Source organism: Aotus nancymaae, unplaced genomic scaffold (genome assembly GCF_030222135.1).
Source record: "Aotus nancymaae isolate 86718 unplaced genomic scaffold, 86718_ANA_hifiasm-v0.15.2.pri h1tg000012l, whole genome shotgun sequence".
Lineage (NCBI taxonomy): Eukaryota > Metazoa > Chordata > Mammalia > Primates > Aotidae > Aotus > Aotus nancymaae.
Window position 1 is genome coordinate 12,178,210 of NW_026988423.1, and position 15,942 is coordinate 12,194,151.

General features: G+C 34.2%; 1 protein-coding gene across 2 annotated transcripts in view; it reads right to left on the reverse strand.

The window, feature by feature from the left end:
- The window catches only part of CWF19L2 (CWF19 like cell cycle control factor 2), a 137,071-nt gene that overhangs the window by 15,112 nt on the left and 106,017 nt on the right, over window positions 1–15,942 (reverse strand). For both annotated transcript variants that reach the window (XM_012474458.3, XM_012474457.3), the window contains 2 exons: window positions 11,225–11,437; window positions 6,483–6,599 (listed from right to left, as the gene is read on the reverse strand). In XM_012474458.3, coding sequence (XP_012329881.2) covers window positions 6,483–6,599; window positions 11,225–11,437 — 330 coding nt within the window. The remainder of the gene's footprint in view (window positions 1–6,482; window positions 6,600–11,224; window positions 11,438–15,942) is intronic.

Below are 15,942 nucleotides of genomic sequence, written 5' to 3' on the forward strand. Positions count from 1 at the left end.
ATCTTTCTGTTATTAATTTATAGTTTGATTCCACTGTGGTCAGAGAATGCACTATGTGATTTCAATTGTTTTATTTCTTGAGGTTAATTTTGTTTATTTTGATACAGGCTCAGAGAAATATAAGTATTCTAATATTGTTGAGTAGAGTGTTATACAAATATTGATTAGATCTTTCTGACTGATGGTTAAAGTAGGCTGACTAATGGCCCCCAAAGAAATCCAGGTCCTATTCTCAAGAACCTGGCAAAAGAGACTTTTCAAATATAATTAAGAATCTTGAGATAGGAAAATTATCCTGAATTACCTGGGTATATCTTAAATGTAATTAAAAGTTGCCTTATAAGAGGGAGGCAGAGGAAGTTTTGACTGAAGAAGAGAAGGCAATATGATGATAGAAGCAGAGACTGAAAGGATGCAGCCACAAGCCAAGAAATGCTGGCAGCCCCCAGAAACTGAAGAGGTAAGGAATAGATTCTCTCCCAGAGTCTCCAGAAGCAACCAGTCCAGCCGATACCTTGATTTTAGCCCCATAAGACTAATTTGGAATCTGACCTCCAGACAATAAGAAAATACACTTCCATAGTTTTACAGCACAAACTCTGTGATAATTTGTTACAGAAACCATAGGAAACTAGTGCAATGGGGTTTTTAAGTTCTTTTATATCCTTGATGATTTTCAGGCTGGTTGTTCTATCAATTGTTGAAAAGGGGGGAGTTGAAGTCTCTAACAATAATTATGATGTTGTTGTTTTCTCCTTTCAGCTCTATCGATTTTTGTTTTACACATTTTGTGCCTCAGTGTTCGTGCACACACATTTAGGACTGCTATGTCTTCTTGGTGGATTGACCCTTCCGTCATTATGCAATGTCCCTCTCTTCTTTGGTAATTTCCTCTGCTCTAAAGTCTACTTTATCTAGCATAAATATAGCCACTCCTGCTTTCTTTTGATTAATAGCTGCATAATAGATATTTTTCCATCCTTTTATATTACTCTACCTGTGATATTATTATATCTGAAGTGAGTTCTTGTAGACAGCATATAGTTGAGTTATAAAATCCCGTCTACCAAACTATCTTTTAACTGATATGTTTATACTGCTTATTGATATAATAGAAATACTCTATTTTTATTTTTTTGTTTTCTGTTTGTTTTCTCTACTGTTTTTCTGGTTCCTTTCTCCTGCCTTCCTGTGGTTACTTGAACATTTTTAGAATTCCATTTTGATTTATCAGTCGTGTTTTTCAGTCTGTCAATTTGTATAGTTTTTAAAGCGGTTCTAAGTGTTGCTCTAAAGGCACTACATATACATACATATACACTTAATCACTGTCTACTAAGGCCATTTTACAAATGCAAATAAAATAGACACCTTATTCCCTTTATGTCCTTTCACTCTCCCAGAGTTAGAATATAATTGTCTTAAATACTTTCTCTACCTACACTTGGAAACACATCAGACACCAGGCGCAGTGGCTCATACCTGTAATTCCAGCACTTTGGGAGGCCAAGGCAGGTGGGTCACTGAGGTCAGGAGTTCAAGACCAGTCTGGCCAACATGGTGAAACCCCATCTCTACTAAACATACAAAAATTAGCCAGGCATGGTGATGCATGCCTGTAGTGCTAGCTACTCAGGAAGCTAAGGCACAAGAGTTGCTTGAACCCAGGGGGCAGGGGTTGCAGTGAGCCAAGATCACACCACTGCACTCCAGCCTGGGTGACAGAGTAAGACTCCATCTCAAAAAAAGTTTCGGGGGGCTGCCAGCATTTCTTGGCTAGTGGCTACATCATTTCAGTCTCTGCTTGTGTCATCATATTGGTTTCTCCTCTTCTTTAGTCAAAACTTCTTTCCTCCTTCCTTATTTTCCAGGACTTTTTCTTTTATCATTTCTGTTTAAAGAACTACTTCCTTTAGCTATTCTTTTAGGATATCTCTGCTGATGACAATTTCTCTTTGTTTTCCATCACCTAACAATGTCTTGATTTTCTTCCTTATTCCTGAAGGATATTTTCACTAGAAACAGAATTCTTGCTTGACAGTTATTTTCTTTCAGCACTTGAGAAATGTGCTACTTCCTTCTGGACTCCATGGTTTCTAGTAAGAAATATACTGTCATTCAAACTGTATTTTCCTTCTAGTACTTGTTGCATTTTCCTAATTGCCTGTTGAAGCATTTTTACAAGGGCTGCTTTAAAATCTCTGTCAGATTATTAGAACATCTCTGTTATCTTTGTGTTGCTGTCTATTAATTACCTTTTTCATCCAAGTTGAGACTGTCTTTATAACAAGTAACTTTCAATTGAAATCTGGACATTTTGAGAATTAAGACACTGGATCTTATTTAAATTTTCTGCTTTTTAAGGCTTTTCCTAATAGTGCTCCATCAGAAGAAAGAGGGATATTACCTCATTACTGCCATATGGGAATAGAAGTTCAGGTTCCCAACTTGGCCTCAGTTGACACTCAAAAATGGAAGAGGCTACTCATTACTGCTGGGTAGCAGATGGGAGTTCTAGGTTCCCATTAGGCTTCCACTAATACTGTCCTGACTGGGAGGAGGAGGCATGCCTCTTGTCTCCTTCCCACATGGTTTCCACTCATCATTATCTTCACATGCCTAGTGTTATGTGCACACACAAAAAAACTGAAAAACAGAATTAAATAGGAAAACATACAAATTCAGTATCATGACAGCTTTTCAGATTGTCTCTATTTTGTTATTTGTTACTATGCTTATAAACTTTTATTTATTTAAAAAAAACTTTATAGTTACTTATTTCAATATCTAGTCCTAGAGTGAGAAGATAACCTTATATACTAGAAAAAAGGAAAATCGTTACCAGAGTGGAACTATATATTTGTAAATCAAAGTTTTTTAAAGAAGAAAAGATGTACACAGAAAGCAATAGCAACAACAATAAAAGGTTAAATAATCTAAAAATTACCTCACAAACATCCTTACTTCACACTTGCTCATACTCCCTTTCTGGCTTAATTATTGGATGACTGTTCTAGATTTTATCTGGAGAATAGTGAAGAAGGCAGCCTCAAAATGTTATGAATTATGAACAAAAACTGAAAAAACACTAAATTAGTGTTGCAACAATGGTTCTGTATTATAAAATATATAAACCTCATACTAATAGCTTCAAGGAGAATACACATTTATGTACTTCTCGCTTTCTCTTTTTTCTCTCTCTCTACATAGACACACACACACATAAAAGATTTTAATTTAAAAATATGAGTTTAATGAAATAATTTGAGTTTGATCAACTCTACCAAAAGCATGATGTTCTCCATACTCAAAAACAAATACACTATATAAAAATATTCATTTTTTTAAAAAGTTATGTAACAACTAAACAATGGAAAAAGTATTTGTGGTTCCCTATCATAAGGTAAATCAAAACCATTTTATATTTCACAGAGATATAGAGTTCCTATGTTATTGAGATGACATAAAATTCCCATATTCCTAGTAAAAAACACTTCATTCTTTGGGTAACCCCTACTTTCCACATTTCCAACCTATCATTATTCATCTAATTGCCCATTCCTCATTTAGTCAGTGCATCCAGACTACAATTTCTTATAATCAGTTTAAGGAAACTATACTGCAGAATGTTGCAGGTCCTTTTGTATTACCACAGCATAAAAAAATCAAGCACCTATGAATACATAATTTTGACATTAAAATTAAAGTACTCCTTAAAACTATTAATGCTATATAGGATGAATTTTGGAATATTAATGCTATTTAGTCAAGTTTTTAAAATATAACATGCCTAAATATAAAGTTAACAAGTTATCCCAAGGTAAATGTTATGAGACAGAGCAGAACACACTTATCTCTACTCTCTCCACAGAGTAACACCTCAAAAATAAATTAAAACAATTGTTTAAAAGGCATACTTGAACAAAGGAAATCAGAGAAGACACAATGACAAATCTGATCATTCTATAAGGTCTGACTTACATGCTAGAAAGTTCGCTAATACCTCGAGGAGGAGAAAGAAGGTTAGCAGGGATAGCAAAGAAGAAACCCACGCTATACTGCAGATACTTCAAAAGGCTCAGGAGTTGGTAGCACCAAGTACTTATGGAAGTAGAGGTGAAAGTGTGGCTAAAAACAGATGATGTAGAGGAAAGCCTATTAAAAAAGCAGTTAACATGCCAGATCACGTCCTTGTCATCAGAAAACTAAAGGATTATCCTCTGGAAAAGGTAAAATAAGGTATCTGAGCTAGAAAACCAGATACAGTTAAAAGTTTACATTCTGAAAACAGGGATGTTATCAGAAAGGTTACTTAATGTCCATCCATTGTTCAACACTCTGCCACCTCCAGCCTTCTTCCCCCATTCAGCTCCCAGAACACTGGCAAGCAGACTCAGACGGCAGGAGATGGAGATGGCAGAAAGAGTCTTTTCTGAAGATCTGACTAGCCCCAAGAAAAAGACCTAAAGGTACTAACATTGGCTATTTCCTAACGACATGGCCCCACATATCACTCCACATTGAAATTCACTGTACATAAGCATCAGTGACCCTCCATTTTCCCCACCCTACCAATTTGGGATTTTTTTTTTAAGGGACTTATACAGTGTTCGACTACAGCATATGTTCAAGAAAATTTCTAAAAATGGTAACAATAAATTTAGAGGGAACCAAGTTTCACTATATATTTAACAAAACCAGCAATTTGGATCTTATTTGAAATCTGTGATTACTCAAGTATGCTATGCTAAATGATCTTTGCATTTTCTGTTAAATAAGAAATCTAAAATTTCATTTAAATATGACTAGATAATGTTGACTTTTAAAACCACTTGCAAGAAGTGGCTCCTGCATTACAACATTTGGCAACAACATTTTGCACAAGTCAAATCATTTTTTTAATATATTCAATAAAAGAGGTGAATAATCAAAGATATTCACTAGGGTAGAATTAATTTGACTTGTTGTACATATTGGAAAGTAAAATAACAACAACGGCAAACTGTACTTCTCCAAGGTAGGATTCAGATGTTTCATTAGTTCGCTAACCTACAATAATTTATAACTTCTAACAATTATTTTCCTGTCTCACAAAAAAGGAGCTATAACACCATTATTTGCATAAAACAATTTGGCTTTTTCTCTCTTTTTCCCTTTTCCACAATGCATTTGGTTTCCAAAATCTGCTAAACTATAATGTAAACTATACTAGAAATGCATCATATATTTATGGCAGAATTAATGAATTGACTGATCTCTTCATTTCTTACAGCACCTGAAATATTATATTCATGTATTCAGTATCTGCTAAATTGAATAAAAATCTTCATCTACTTAAACTGTTTTCATCAAGCAGCTTAATTTCTTGTAGAAATATAAAACATACACACTGCATTTCTGACATTACTTAAAATATTTCTGGCACTACATTTTGCTCTAAGTTAAATCAGTTTTATATGTGCAAATTTTTAAAAGGCATCCTGGAAACATTCTAAAATAATTCTAAAAACTGAATTTCCATACTTTCCACCTTAAATTACCCATTGGCATTGGCATCCACTACTAGGAAAACCCAAACTTTCACTCAAAAACACTTATATTCTTACTTTTGCTTAGTTGAAGATGCAATAAAACAATCTACCCTTTTAACTTTAACAGCATAAACTTTAAAATTACAAGGTGTTAAGGACTAAATTTCATTAAATGCCATCAAAACATCTCTTCTTTTGACATACCTATCAGCATGGTGCAAAGACTAGTCATCTCTTGTACAGCACTAACTTACAGTTTTCATATTTCCTAATTAAGGCTCCCCATGGCCCCTATTCAGCTGTCTGGCATTAGAAAAATAAAGAGTTTTCTTCCTTTCTTTCCTGGTCATTATTAGGTCTTGAAATAATTCAGCAACAATTTCACCCATGTTGTGCCTTTCACTCTCTTAAAGCCAGCCACAAAAACAAGTCCCTGAATCCAAAAGCTAGGCCAGATTATGAAGGAAAAAGAGCAATTAAAACTAGTAATAAAATCACCACAAAAACACAGCAGCAGAGAAGACTAATTCTATTACAGGAAAATACGGCAACTGCTAAATATAAACCTCTGACTCCTAAAATTTCTTTTCATTATCTGAAAATGTCTCTCCTTTTAGCTGCAATTTATTGGCTTACTATGGTAAGAATGATTCTTTCATGCTACAAAAGAAGTGTTGAAATATTCAACTAATTTTTTTAAGTAAAAATAATTATTACTTTGTCACAGTTTATTTCGTAGACAAAAGGTCTCAAAATCTTGAGTAGACAAGGGAAACAAAATGATGGAAACATCATGATCCACAGATATATACAACTGTGAAAACACATATGTTTAAGTTCAGAAACTGAAATCATTAAATGAAGGTATTAAAACCTATTGGAATTTATCACAATAATTTACAAAAAATGTTCATGAGTTTTAAAATGATAATGAACATTTATCATGCTGACCTGGATTTCCTCCCAGATGTCTTCATCCAGTAAAGTAGCTGCTCTGTGGTGCTGCAAAGGGACTATCAGGCAGTGCCCCTCAGTAAGAGACTGTACGTTGGGTAAACATAAATAAACCTATGGGGAAAAAATTCAAAAGGTGAAATGTTATTGCTATCTATTCTCAGTTGTAACAGATGAACCCTTAGCAGAAAAAAAAATGATGAATATTTAATGAAGAATACTTAAGAATTGTTTTTGTAAATGTTAATATTTTTAAAGATATTTAATATTTTTAAAGCCATCAAAATAGCTTTTAACAAACTGTAAATTTAGAGCACAGATCTCAATTTTCACCATTATATATCAGACAAGGATTAAGACTAGACAAAGAAGAGCAGAATGAATGATACATTACCCTTAATCTGAAGAAGCTACATACTTTGAAAACTCTTGAAACAACACAACTTTCACAAAAATCAAAAGACACAAGGCCTGGTAATGGTATTCTAACTGAAGCCTACTTATCAGGCCTTCCTTGTCTGATTAGCTGAGAAAAGAGAATTAACTCAGCTAAGAGGAAGAGGAAATGATCTCAGAATGGCTTTACCGCTCTGCTTATTTACATACATGTATAACCTAAAAACTGGTGCTATTTTTCCATTATACACAAACTGTGTAACTTTTTTATTTTTTATTTTTTGAGACGGAGTTTCACTCTTGTTACCCAGGCTGGAGTGCAATGGCACGATCTCGGCTCACTGCAACCTCCACCTCCTGGGTTCAGGCAATTCTCCTGCCTCAGCCTCCTGAGTAGCTGGGATTACAGGCACGCGCCACCATGCCCAGCTAATTTTTTGTATCTTTAGTAGAGACGGGGTTTCACCATGTTGATCAGGATGGTCTTGATCTCTTGACCTTGTGATCCACCTGCCTCGGCCTCCCAAAGTGCTGGGATTACAGGCGTGAGCCACCGCGCCCGGCCCTGTGTATCTTTTAAAAAAGGGTTAATCAGTATGTTTGCAGAGAACAAAAGCATTACAAAGGGCTTTATCTTATTTCTGTTATATTTTGCTGGGTTTTAGCTAGAAATAGTTTGTATGGCAGACATTATTTAATAGAATAACTCAAATTTTTAAACCTTCGCTGACAACAAAGCAGGAGTAGAGTGGACATCTACCTAAAATTACAGTAAAATCACAACCACGTTCATGAAAAAAAGAAAAAGAAATCAAGATTAAGGGCCATGGAAATGTCTGCAGACAACTTACAAGATTCAGAAAATGAAATATTTAAAGACATTACTGAATTTTCTACATAATTACTGAAATAGAGTCAGGTACAAGCGTCAACGATAGGTCAATTAAGTTGCAATAAAATTCATTTTTAAAAGCAGTATAAACATAAAAATCACCTAAAATTGGTATCAAAATCAGTTTTTCTAAACAAAAACAGACACATAAAAAAGAAATTAATACCTAAATAAATCAGAACACACAAAAAAGCAGTACTTTTTATTTGACAGACAGCAGAGCTACTAATTGAATAATCAATAATTACTGAGGGCCTATTACATGCCAGGTAGTGTTGTACAGCTAGGGAATCAATAATGAGCAGGGACACAAATCCCAACCCATAAGGAACTTATGGGGTGCTACAGATTGAATGTCTGTGTGCCTCCAAAATTAAATCTTAACACCCAAGGTGATAATATTTGGAGGTAGGGGAATTTGGAAGGTGATTGGATCATGAGGGCTCTGAATGGGATTGATTCCCTTATAAAAGAGGCCCCAGGTAATGTGCTTGTCACTTCTACCATGTAAGGACATGGTAATAAGATGGCTATCTGTGAACCAGGCCGTGGGACATCACCAGACACTAAATCTGCTAGCACTTTGATCTTGGACTTCCCAGCCTCCAGAACTGACTTCAATAAATTGTGTTACTGATAAGCAACCCAGTCTAAGGTATTTTTTATAGTAGCACAAACTAAGGCATGAAAGAAGAAAGACAAATAAGCAATGTAAATGTAAAGTAAAATGTATATAATATTTCAGATGATGATAAGGGGTACTAAAAAAAAATAAAGCAGAAAAAGGTATACATAGTGTCTAGGGAGATGTTAGGAAGCCCCCCTTTAAAGTTATCTATTAGGGTAACATTTGAGAAGATATGTGAAGGAAGGAAGGGTATACACAGAAAGAAGCCCCCAGGCAAAGGGAAAAGCATGTGAGGAGGATGCATACCAAGTATGTTCTCCAGATGGTCAAACAGCCAGTGTGGCTAAGCTGAACATGAGAGGAAGGCTCACAGACAGTGAGGTAAGAGGAAGAATTGGGCCTGTAGGCCTCATAGGCGACGATAAGGATTCCAGCTTTCGTCTGAAAGCCAGGTCTGACTAATGATGACTTAAAAGTCAAAAAGATCACTTGCTACTGTACAGAGAAAGGGCAAAGGAAAAAGGCAGAAAAACCCATTAGGAAACTATTACAGGAGTCTAGTTATAGATGATAATGACTTGAGCCAGGGTGGTAGAAATAAAGATTATGAAATGTGGTCAGAACAGGAATATATTTTGAAACACAGCCAATAGAATTTAGAAATGGACTAAAAAAGAGGAAGACTACAGGAGGGTTAGTATTAGCTTAAGATAAATAAATGTGGAGACAAGTATTAGACCTTTACCTAAGTTTGAGATGTTTATTAGGTATCCAAGTGGAAATTAGGTTGGATATATAAACCTAGAATTCTAGGAGATACTTGGGTTAAAATGTAAATTTGCTAGTGGTCTATAAACAGTACTCATGAAGTGAACAGAACATTATAAGCAAAGATATCTCTATTATAGCTTTTTAAGAGAGTGCAAGCAAAAATTCTGAAAGTCTTCTGTAGCAGACTGCACAAATGCATCCAGTTATTCACTACTCCATATACCCAAACTCTTCACAATGTTACTATGTAGCTCCTCCCATCAAGAGGTGGAGTTGCAAACAGGCCTTATGATTCATGAGAGCCAAAAGAATATGGTAGAAATGATGGTGGTCAGTTCCAAGTCTCTGCCTCAAGAGGCCTTGTGCACTTCTGCTAATTCTCTTGGAACAAGCCTAGCTCCCATGTGAAATCTATGCTAGCCTACTGGAAGATGAGAGAACATACAAAACAGAATGATTTAAATGTCTTAAGCCACTAAATTTTGGTGTTTTCTTTATGTATAAATACTAGTATATCTCCACTTCCCCCATTTAAGGGGATAAATGGAAGACTAGATAATTCTCAGGTCTAATGTATAAAGTCTTTACTCTCCTAAGATCTGAGATCCAGTAAGGGCAGCACCCATTTCAGACAGCTTGTATTCCCAGAATGAACCATGTTGTGTATACCTCAGTGTCTTTGCTCATGATGTCCTGTATTTCCCATATACTGAAATTTATCCTATTCCACCATTAAAATGAAGCACAAGACATACTTCTTCCAGAAAGCCTTCCTTGATACTCCACGGTAACTTAAATATTCCTCCTTTGTGTTTCCATAACACTCTTGCATATATATCACTGCATTAAAATTTATCTGTTTATGTTTGCCTGCTTCCCGTAAAGCTGTAAGCAACTTGAGGAGGTTTTAGGCATATTTATATTTCTAGTACCTAGGACTAGAGACTGACAAACAGGCTGATAAGTGAATGAATACCTGATAAGTGAACTAATTACCAAAGAGATTTTGTTTCTTTTTCTAAATCAAATTAGAAGTAATGACTAGAATCATGTAAAAATATCAAAGAATGAACATAACTCTTATTTAAGTTATAACTGTTTTTACGTAAAAGTTGGGAAAGAAACTGAGAAAAATAAATATAATTAGTTAAGATGAATTTTTACAAATTATTTAATTTTGAATGGGACTTTGACATTTATCTTTTAGTTAAGTATGAAGGAAAAGAGAAGAAAAAGAAGGATGAAAAAATAAAAGAAGCCAAAATTGACATTGATGAATTAACTACTTCAACAACCTAAAGATATTAAAGACTACGGATATGTGTACATACATGTATGTATACAATAAACAACATAAATATGTATATGTATGTTTTCCAAACTATAAGTTCCTGAAACCAGCATTCATTCAACTTCTTCCACCTTTTCTCACTGACTCCACTCCTGCCTTCTTTCTGCTCCATCAATGCCAAGCTCATTTCCTCCTCAGGGCTTTTTACTGATGGGCCTTCCTGAAACATTATTCATTCCTATCTTCATGCTACTTGTCCTTCCCATTTTATATATCTTTACTAAAGATCCTTAGAGAAGCCTTCCAGACTACCGTGTGAAAAAAATACCATCATTTTCTCCATTTCTTCACTTTACTTGCTTTATGACAATTAATTCTTTCAAATCAGGGCAATTATACCTTTATTTACTGCCTTATTGCACTAGGCATAAGGTCCAAAAGTCTATCTGATTCTTGACTTTTCCCCAGTGACTAATTAGGGTATGGCATATATTAGGTATACCAAAATTATTTACTTAATATAAGAATTAAATCAGTAAGTATTTATTGAAATCAATTACTATTATGTACTACAACCAGGGCTAGATGCTTGGCATACAATGGAGAGCAAGAGTTATCGCTATCTTCACGGAGCTTAAAAACTATTAGGGGAAAGACCCAATAAACAGGTAAAACAAAGAAAATAACTTCTTCAAGTTATTCTATGAAGAAACAACAAAGCTCTATGAGAATGTAAGTAAAGGTTAATAAATACTTCTTACCTTAACACCTATTGCAACAATAAGATGCTTGGGAAATTGAGAGCTGTCAAAACAATACAGACATTTTTCCATTTGTGCAGCAAGACTCCGATGCTCAGCAATAGCTTTTTTCCGCTGGTTCTCTTCCTCTTCACCAAGACGTTCTCTCTCAGCTGCTTTGGAGACAAACATGTCATCCAGGGTATAATAGTCTCCATCTGTTTTTCCCATAAACTGAAAAACCAAAATAACAGTAATGAAGAGTAGAACATAGTGATTAAGCTTTCATTGTACTGTGGTATCCTAAATCCATATCTGTAAGTTCTATGATAAAACTCATACATTTAAAAGAAAAAAAAACATGATTAATATTTAAGCTTGATCTTCTAGAGTCAATCATCATCATCATCACAGCTAAAGTTGACTAAATATTTACTATATACAATTCTATATGACTTGTTCATGTTTTATACTCCTATGAGGTAGGATCATTATCATTTTCAACTAATAGATGAGCAAACCGAATCACAGAGAGGTTAAGAAAGTGTAACTTTAAAAATTCACATATACACTATATATTACAGGAAACATTTTTTTTTTTTTTTACCACATCTCCAGGTACCTTCTCCATACCTCCCCTAACATGAACTACAGACAGATTGATGCCTTCAAAATACAAAAACATAAATTTTATTTTCTTATTTTATGTACCTCCTTATAATCCTCAGAGTTCTATACTGTGTACAGAATTAAGTTCAAACTCTTGAACTTGAAAGCCAACAAAATCATACATACAGAAAGTCCTAATGGTTTAAAGCTTAGATTCTACAGTCAAAATGACCATGGTGAAGTTCTCTCTCCTGTATATACAACCTTGAACATATTATTTAATTTCTCTGTGCCCTCTCTATACCTTATTTCCTCATTTACAATGGTTATAACAACCTGCCTGAGTATCCCTTATCCAAAATGCTGGGGATCAGAAGAGTATTAGATTTCCAATTTTTTCTGATTTTGGAATATTTGCATATACATAATAATATATTACAGGGATGGGACACAAGACTAAAATGAAGTTCATTTATGTTTCCTATATACCTTAAATGCATAGCCCTAAGGTAATTGTATATAATATTTTAATAATTATATGCATGAAAAAAAGTTCATCTATATCAGAAAGCAAAGATGTCATTATGTCAGCCACCCGTAAGGAATTACAGCACATTTACACTTAAGTATACCTGCTGCATTGGCACAGGACTGCACAGTTACTCTGTCCTTGGCATCCTCATTTCCTGACAGCCTGTCTCATCAGTTGTAGTATGTCTTCCTGGGTCAACCCTTGAGGTTTAATTCTACTCATTTTTCAATCTTAGGGTAAGATTTAGCTGTCACTTCCATCAAAGAAACTTCCTCCATCTTGCAGGCCCCTCCAATGCGTACTTGCACTGCTGTCAGTCTCAGGATGACTACATTGTATCATACTCATTAAATTGGCTTTTTTTTTCCATTATACTACATTCTACTAAGTGTAATAGAAGTATTAAAGTACTAAGTGTAATGTAAATTACTTAGTGTAATGGAAGTATTAAAGTACTAAGTATTAAAAACAAAACAAAACTACATTTTCTTTATCATCAAATATAAAGCAATAGCAAGATGCTCGGATGTTAGTAGACATTTTAAACAATTTGAAGACAGAGCAATTCTATTCGTGTCAGACAAAGCAGATTTCATAGCACACAGTATTATGAATGATAAAGGGTCACCTGATAAAGGAGTCATAACATCAAAAGGACATAACATTCTGTAGATTACATAAGTTGAAAAGAAAAATTTTAAGAGAACATAACAATCCTCAAGTTTACATACCTAATAACAGAGATTCAAAATATATAACATAAAACCTGATAGAACTGCCAAAGAAATAGATAAATCCTAACGGTAATCAGATTTTAAATACCCCACTCTCTGTAATTGGTAGCACAAACAGAAAAGCAATAGCTACGTAGACTTGCATACACTTTCAACCAACTTAACTTAATTGACATTAATAGAAATTCCACCCAACAGCAGCAAAATTTACATTCTTCTGAAGTGTACATGGAACATCGACCAAGATAGATGACATTCTGGGTCATAACACATGTCTCAGTAAATTTAAAAAGACTCTAGTAACTTAAGGTATGTTCTCTGAACACAATGGAATTAAATTAAAAATCTGTAACAGAAATATCTTTGGAAAACTGCCACGTACTTGGAAACTAAATAGTGTACTTCTAAATCATCCATGAAACAACAAAAAATTAAAAAGGCAATTAGAAATGAATTTAAACAGCAATAAAACAAAAATACAACATACAAGAATTTGTGCAATGCTGCTAAAGCAGAATTTAGAGGGAAAATTGTAGCATTAAACATCTGTATTAAAAGACAAGAAAGTTCTCAAATCAATGATGCCAACTGCCACCTTAAGATACTAGAAAAAGAACAAAAAATAAAATCCAATGTAAATAGAAGAAATTTCTTTAACGCCATCGCTGATAGGTAAAAAGATTATTACCAAGGTATTTCTTAGGGCACACTGACTTCCTTGTTTCTACTAGCAATTTATTTTTTTCTTCCACATTTTCTCCATATTAACCCTTGTATACCTCTTGAGTTTTCCAGGTTTGTCTATTTATGTAAACTGTATTGCCTTACAAATAATTGTTTTAACTTTATATCCTCATCTAAACCCTAATTCATTGTATTCTTAAAAAATATCAGAACTGGTGGACTAATCATTTTCATGAATAAGTGTCCAACTACATGCTAGATATTAATATAAAATTTAAGTATTCTCTAATCCAAATATTTCTGCAACACAGAAATTTATATTCTCACTTGACAGATCAAAAATTGAGGCTAAGAGAAACTAAGTAACTTAATCAAAATCACACATCTATTAAAGGACACAACCAGGAATCAAAATGGGTTTGTCTGACTACAAAACTGCCGAGTGTCTGGGATATAAGTGAGGCTTTCTCCCTTAAGAAACCAATGTTTGAAACACAGAAAGGTTATATTGTGAATACAGTCTATGAAGCAGAATAAAGAGCTAGAAGAAAACTTATCTCAACTGGAATAAACATACCAAATCAAGTTAAGGTACTTATCAACGGGAACACAGATATCTAGTAGGTATTTATCTTATCCAAATACCACAATTATCGTATCCACAATACACATTTATACATACATAACTGGCCCTTCATATGATATAGCCCATTGTGTTTTTGAAAAGTTCATAAACGATCAGATAAAACATCCAATTCAAATCAAATGTTTTATACATGGAAGATGATATTTCTACTCTTAAATCTAGTTTTCATGGATGTCGTCAAACCTCTCTGTTTTACTGAAAAGGATACAGTCTTGCCAATTAAGTCTGACTGATTCTTCAATACAACGGAAATACGGTCCCCACTGATCCAAGAACAATTAATTCCCTCCTCCTACAGCCTCAATTTGCATTTTTACTCATTATCTTTTCTTTGGGCTTTGATACAAAATATTTTTAATTTATCAATCATGTATGCCTCTTCTATGACCTCCAGCCTACCATATTCTCATTACGTGACAGTTAACCATCAACATTTTTTAACACATAGACTGGTAAAAGATAGTGGAGAATGTACTAAGCATAAGATGGAAAACGCGAACAAAATTGCTGGAGGAAAGGAGATAAATAAAGAAAAGAGGGGCATGAAAATACACCTCTTCATCATTTAGACAGACTCCTTTAAAAAGTATATTGTACGAAATCACTTTGGTATACCATAAACAAAAACTAAACAACAGTAAGTTAGCCATTTCATACTCACTAAGATGGCTAGACTCAGATAATAACAAGTGTTGACAAGCATGTGGTAAAATTAAAACTCTCATACACTGTTGATGGGAATGTAAGATGGTGTAGCTGCTTTGGAAAATGGTCTGGTAGTTCCTCAAACAATTCAACATAGATTAATAAAATAGTAAACATATGGCTTACAGGTGTATCCAATCTTTTGGCTTCCCTGGGCCACAAGGAAAGAAGAACCGTCTTGGGCCACACATGAAATATACTAACACTACCCATACCTGATAAGTTAATTTTTAAAAAATCACAAAAATCTCATAATATTTTAAGAAAATTTACAAATTTGCATTGAGTTGCATTCGAAGCCGTCCTGGGCCACATGTGGCCCATGAGCCATAGGTTGGACAAGCTTGGGTCACCACATGACGAAGAAACTCCACTACTAGATATATATATACCCAAGGAAAATGAAAATATATGACCACACAAAAACCTGTACATTAATCTTTATAGCAGCATTATTCATAATAGCCAAAATGTAGAAACAATCTAAATATCCATCAAATGGTGAATGGATAAACAAAATGTGGTACACACAGGGTAGTATTATTTGGCCATAAAAAGAATGACGTACTGATACTTGTTACAACATGGATGATCCATAAAAACATTATGCTAAGTAAAAGAAGTCAGTCATTTAAAAAAGACACTATTCTATGATTCTATTCCTATGAAATGTCAAAAACAGGGAAATCTACAGACAAAATAGATTAGCAGCTGCTTAGGGCTTAAGGAAGAAGAATTGAGAGGGTTAGCTAATTTTAATCTGTATTTTTTCACTGTCAGCAACTTTAACCATGAGTAACAGCTTTTAGTCAATTCTGTGAGTCTGTCC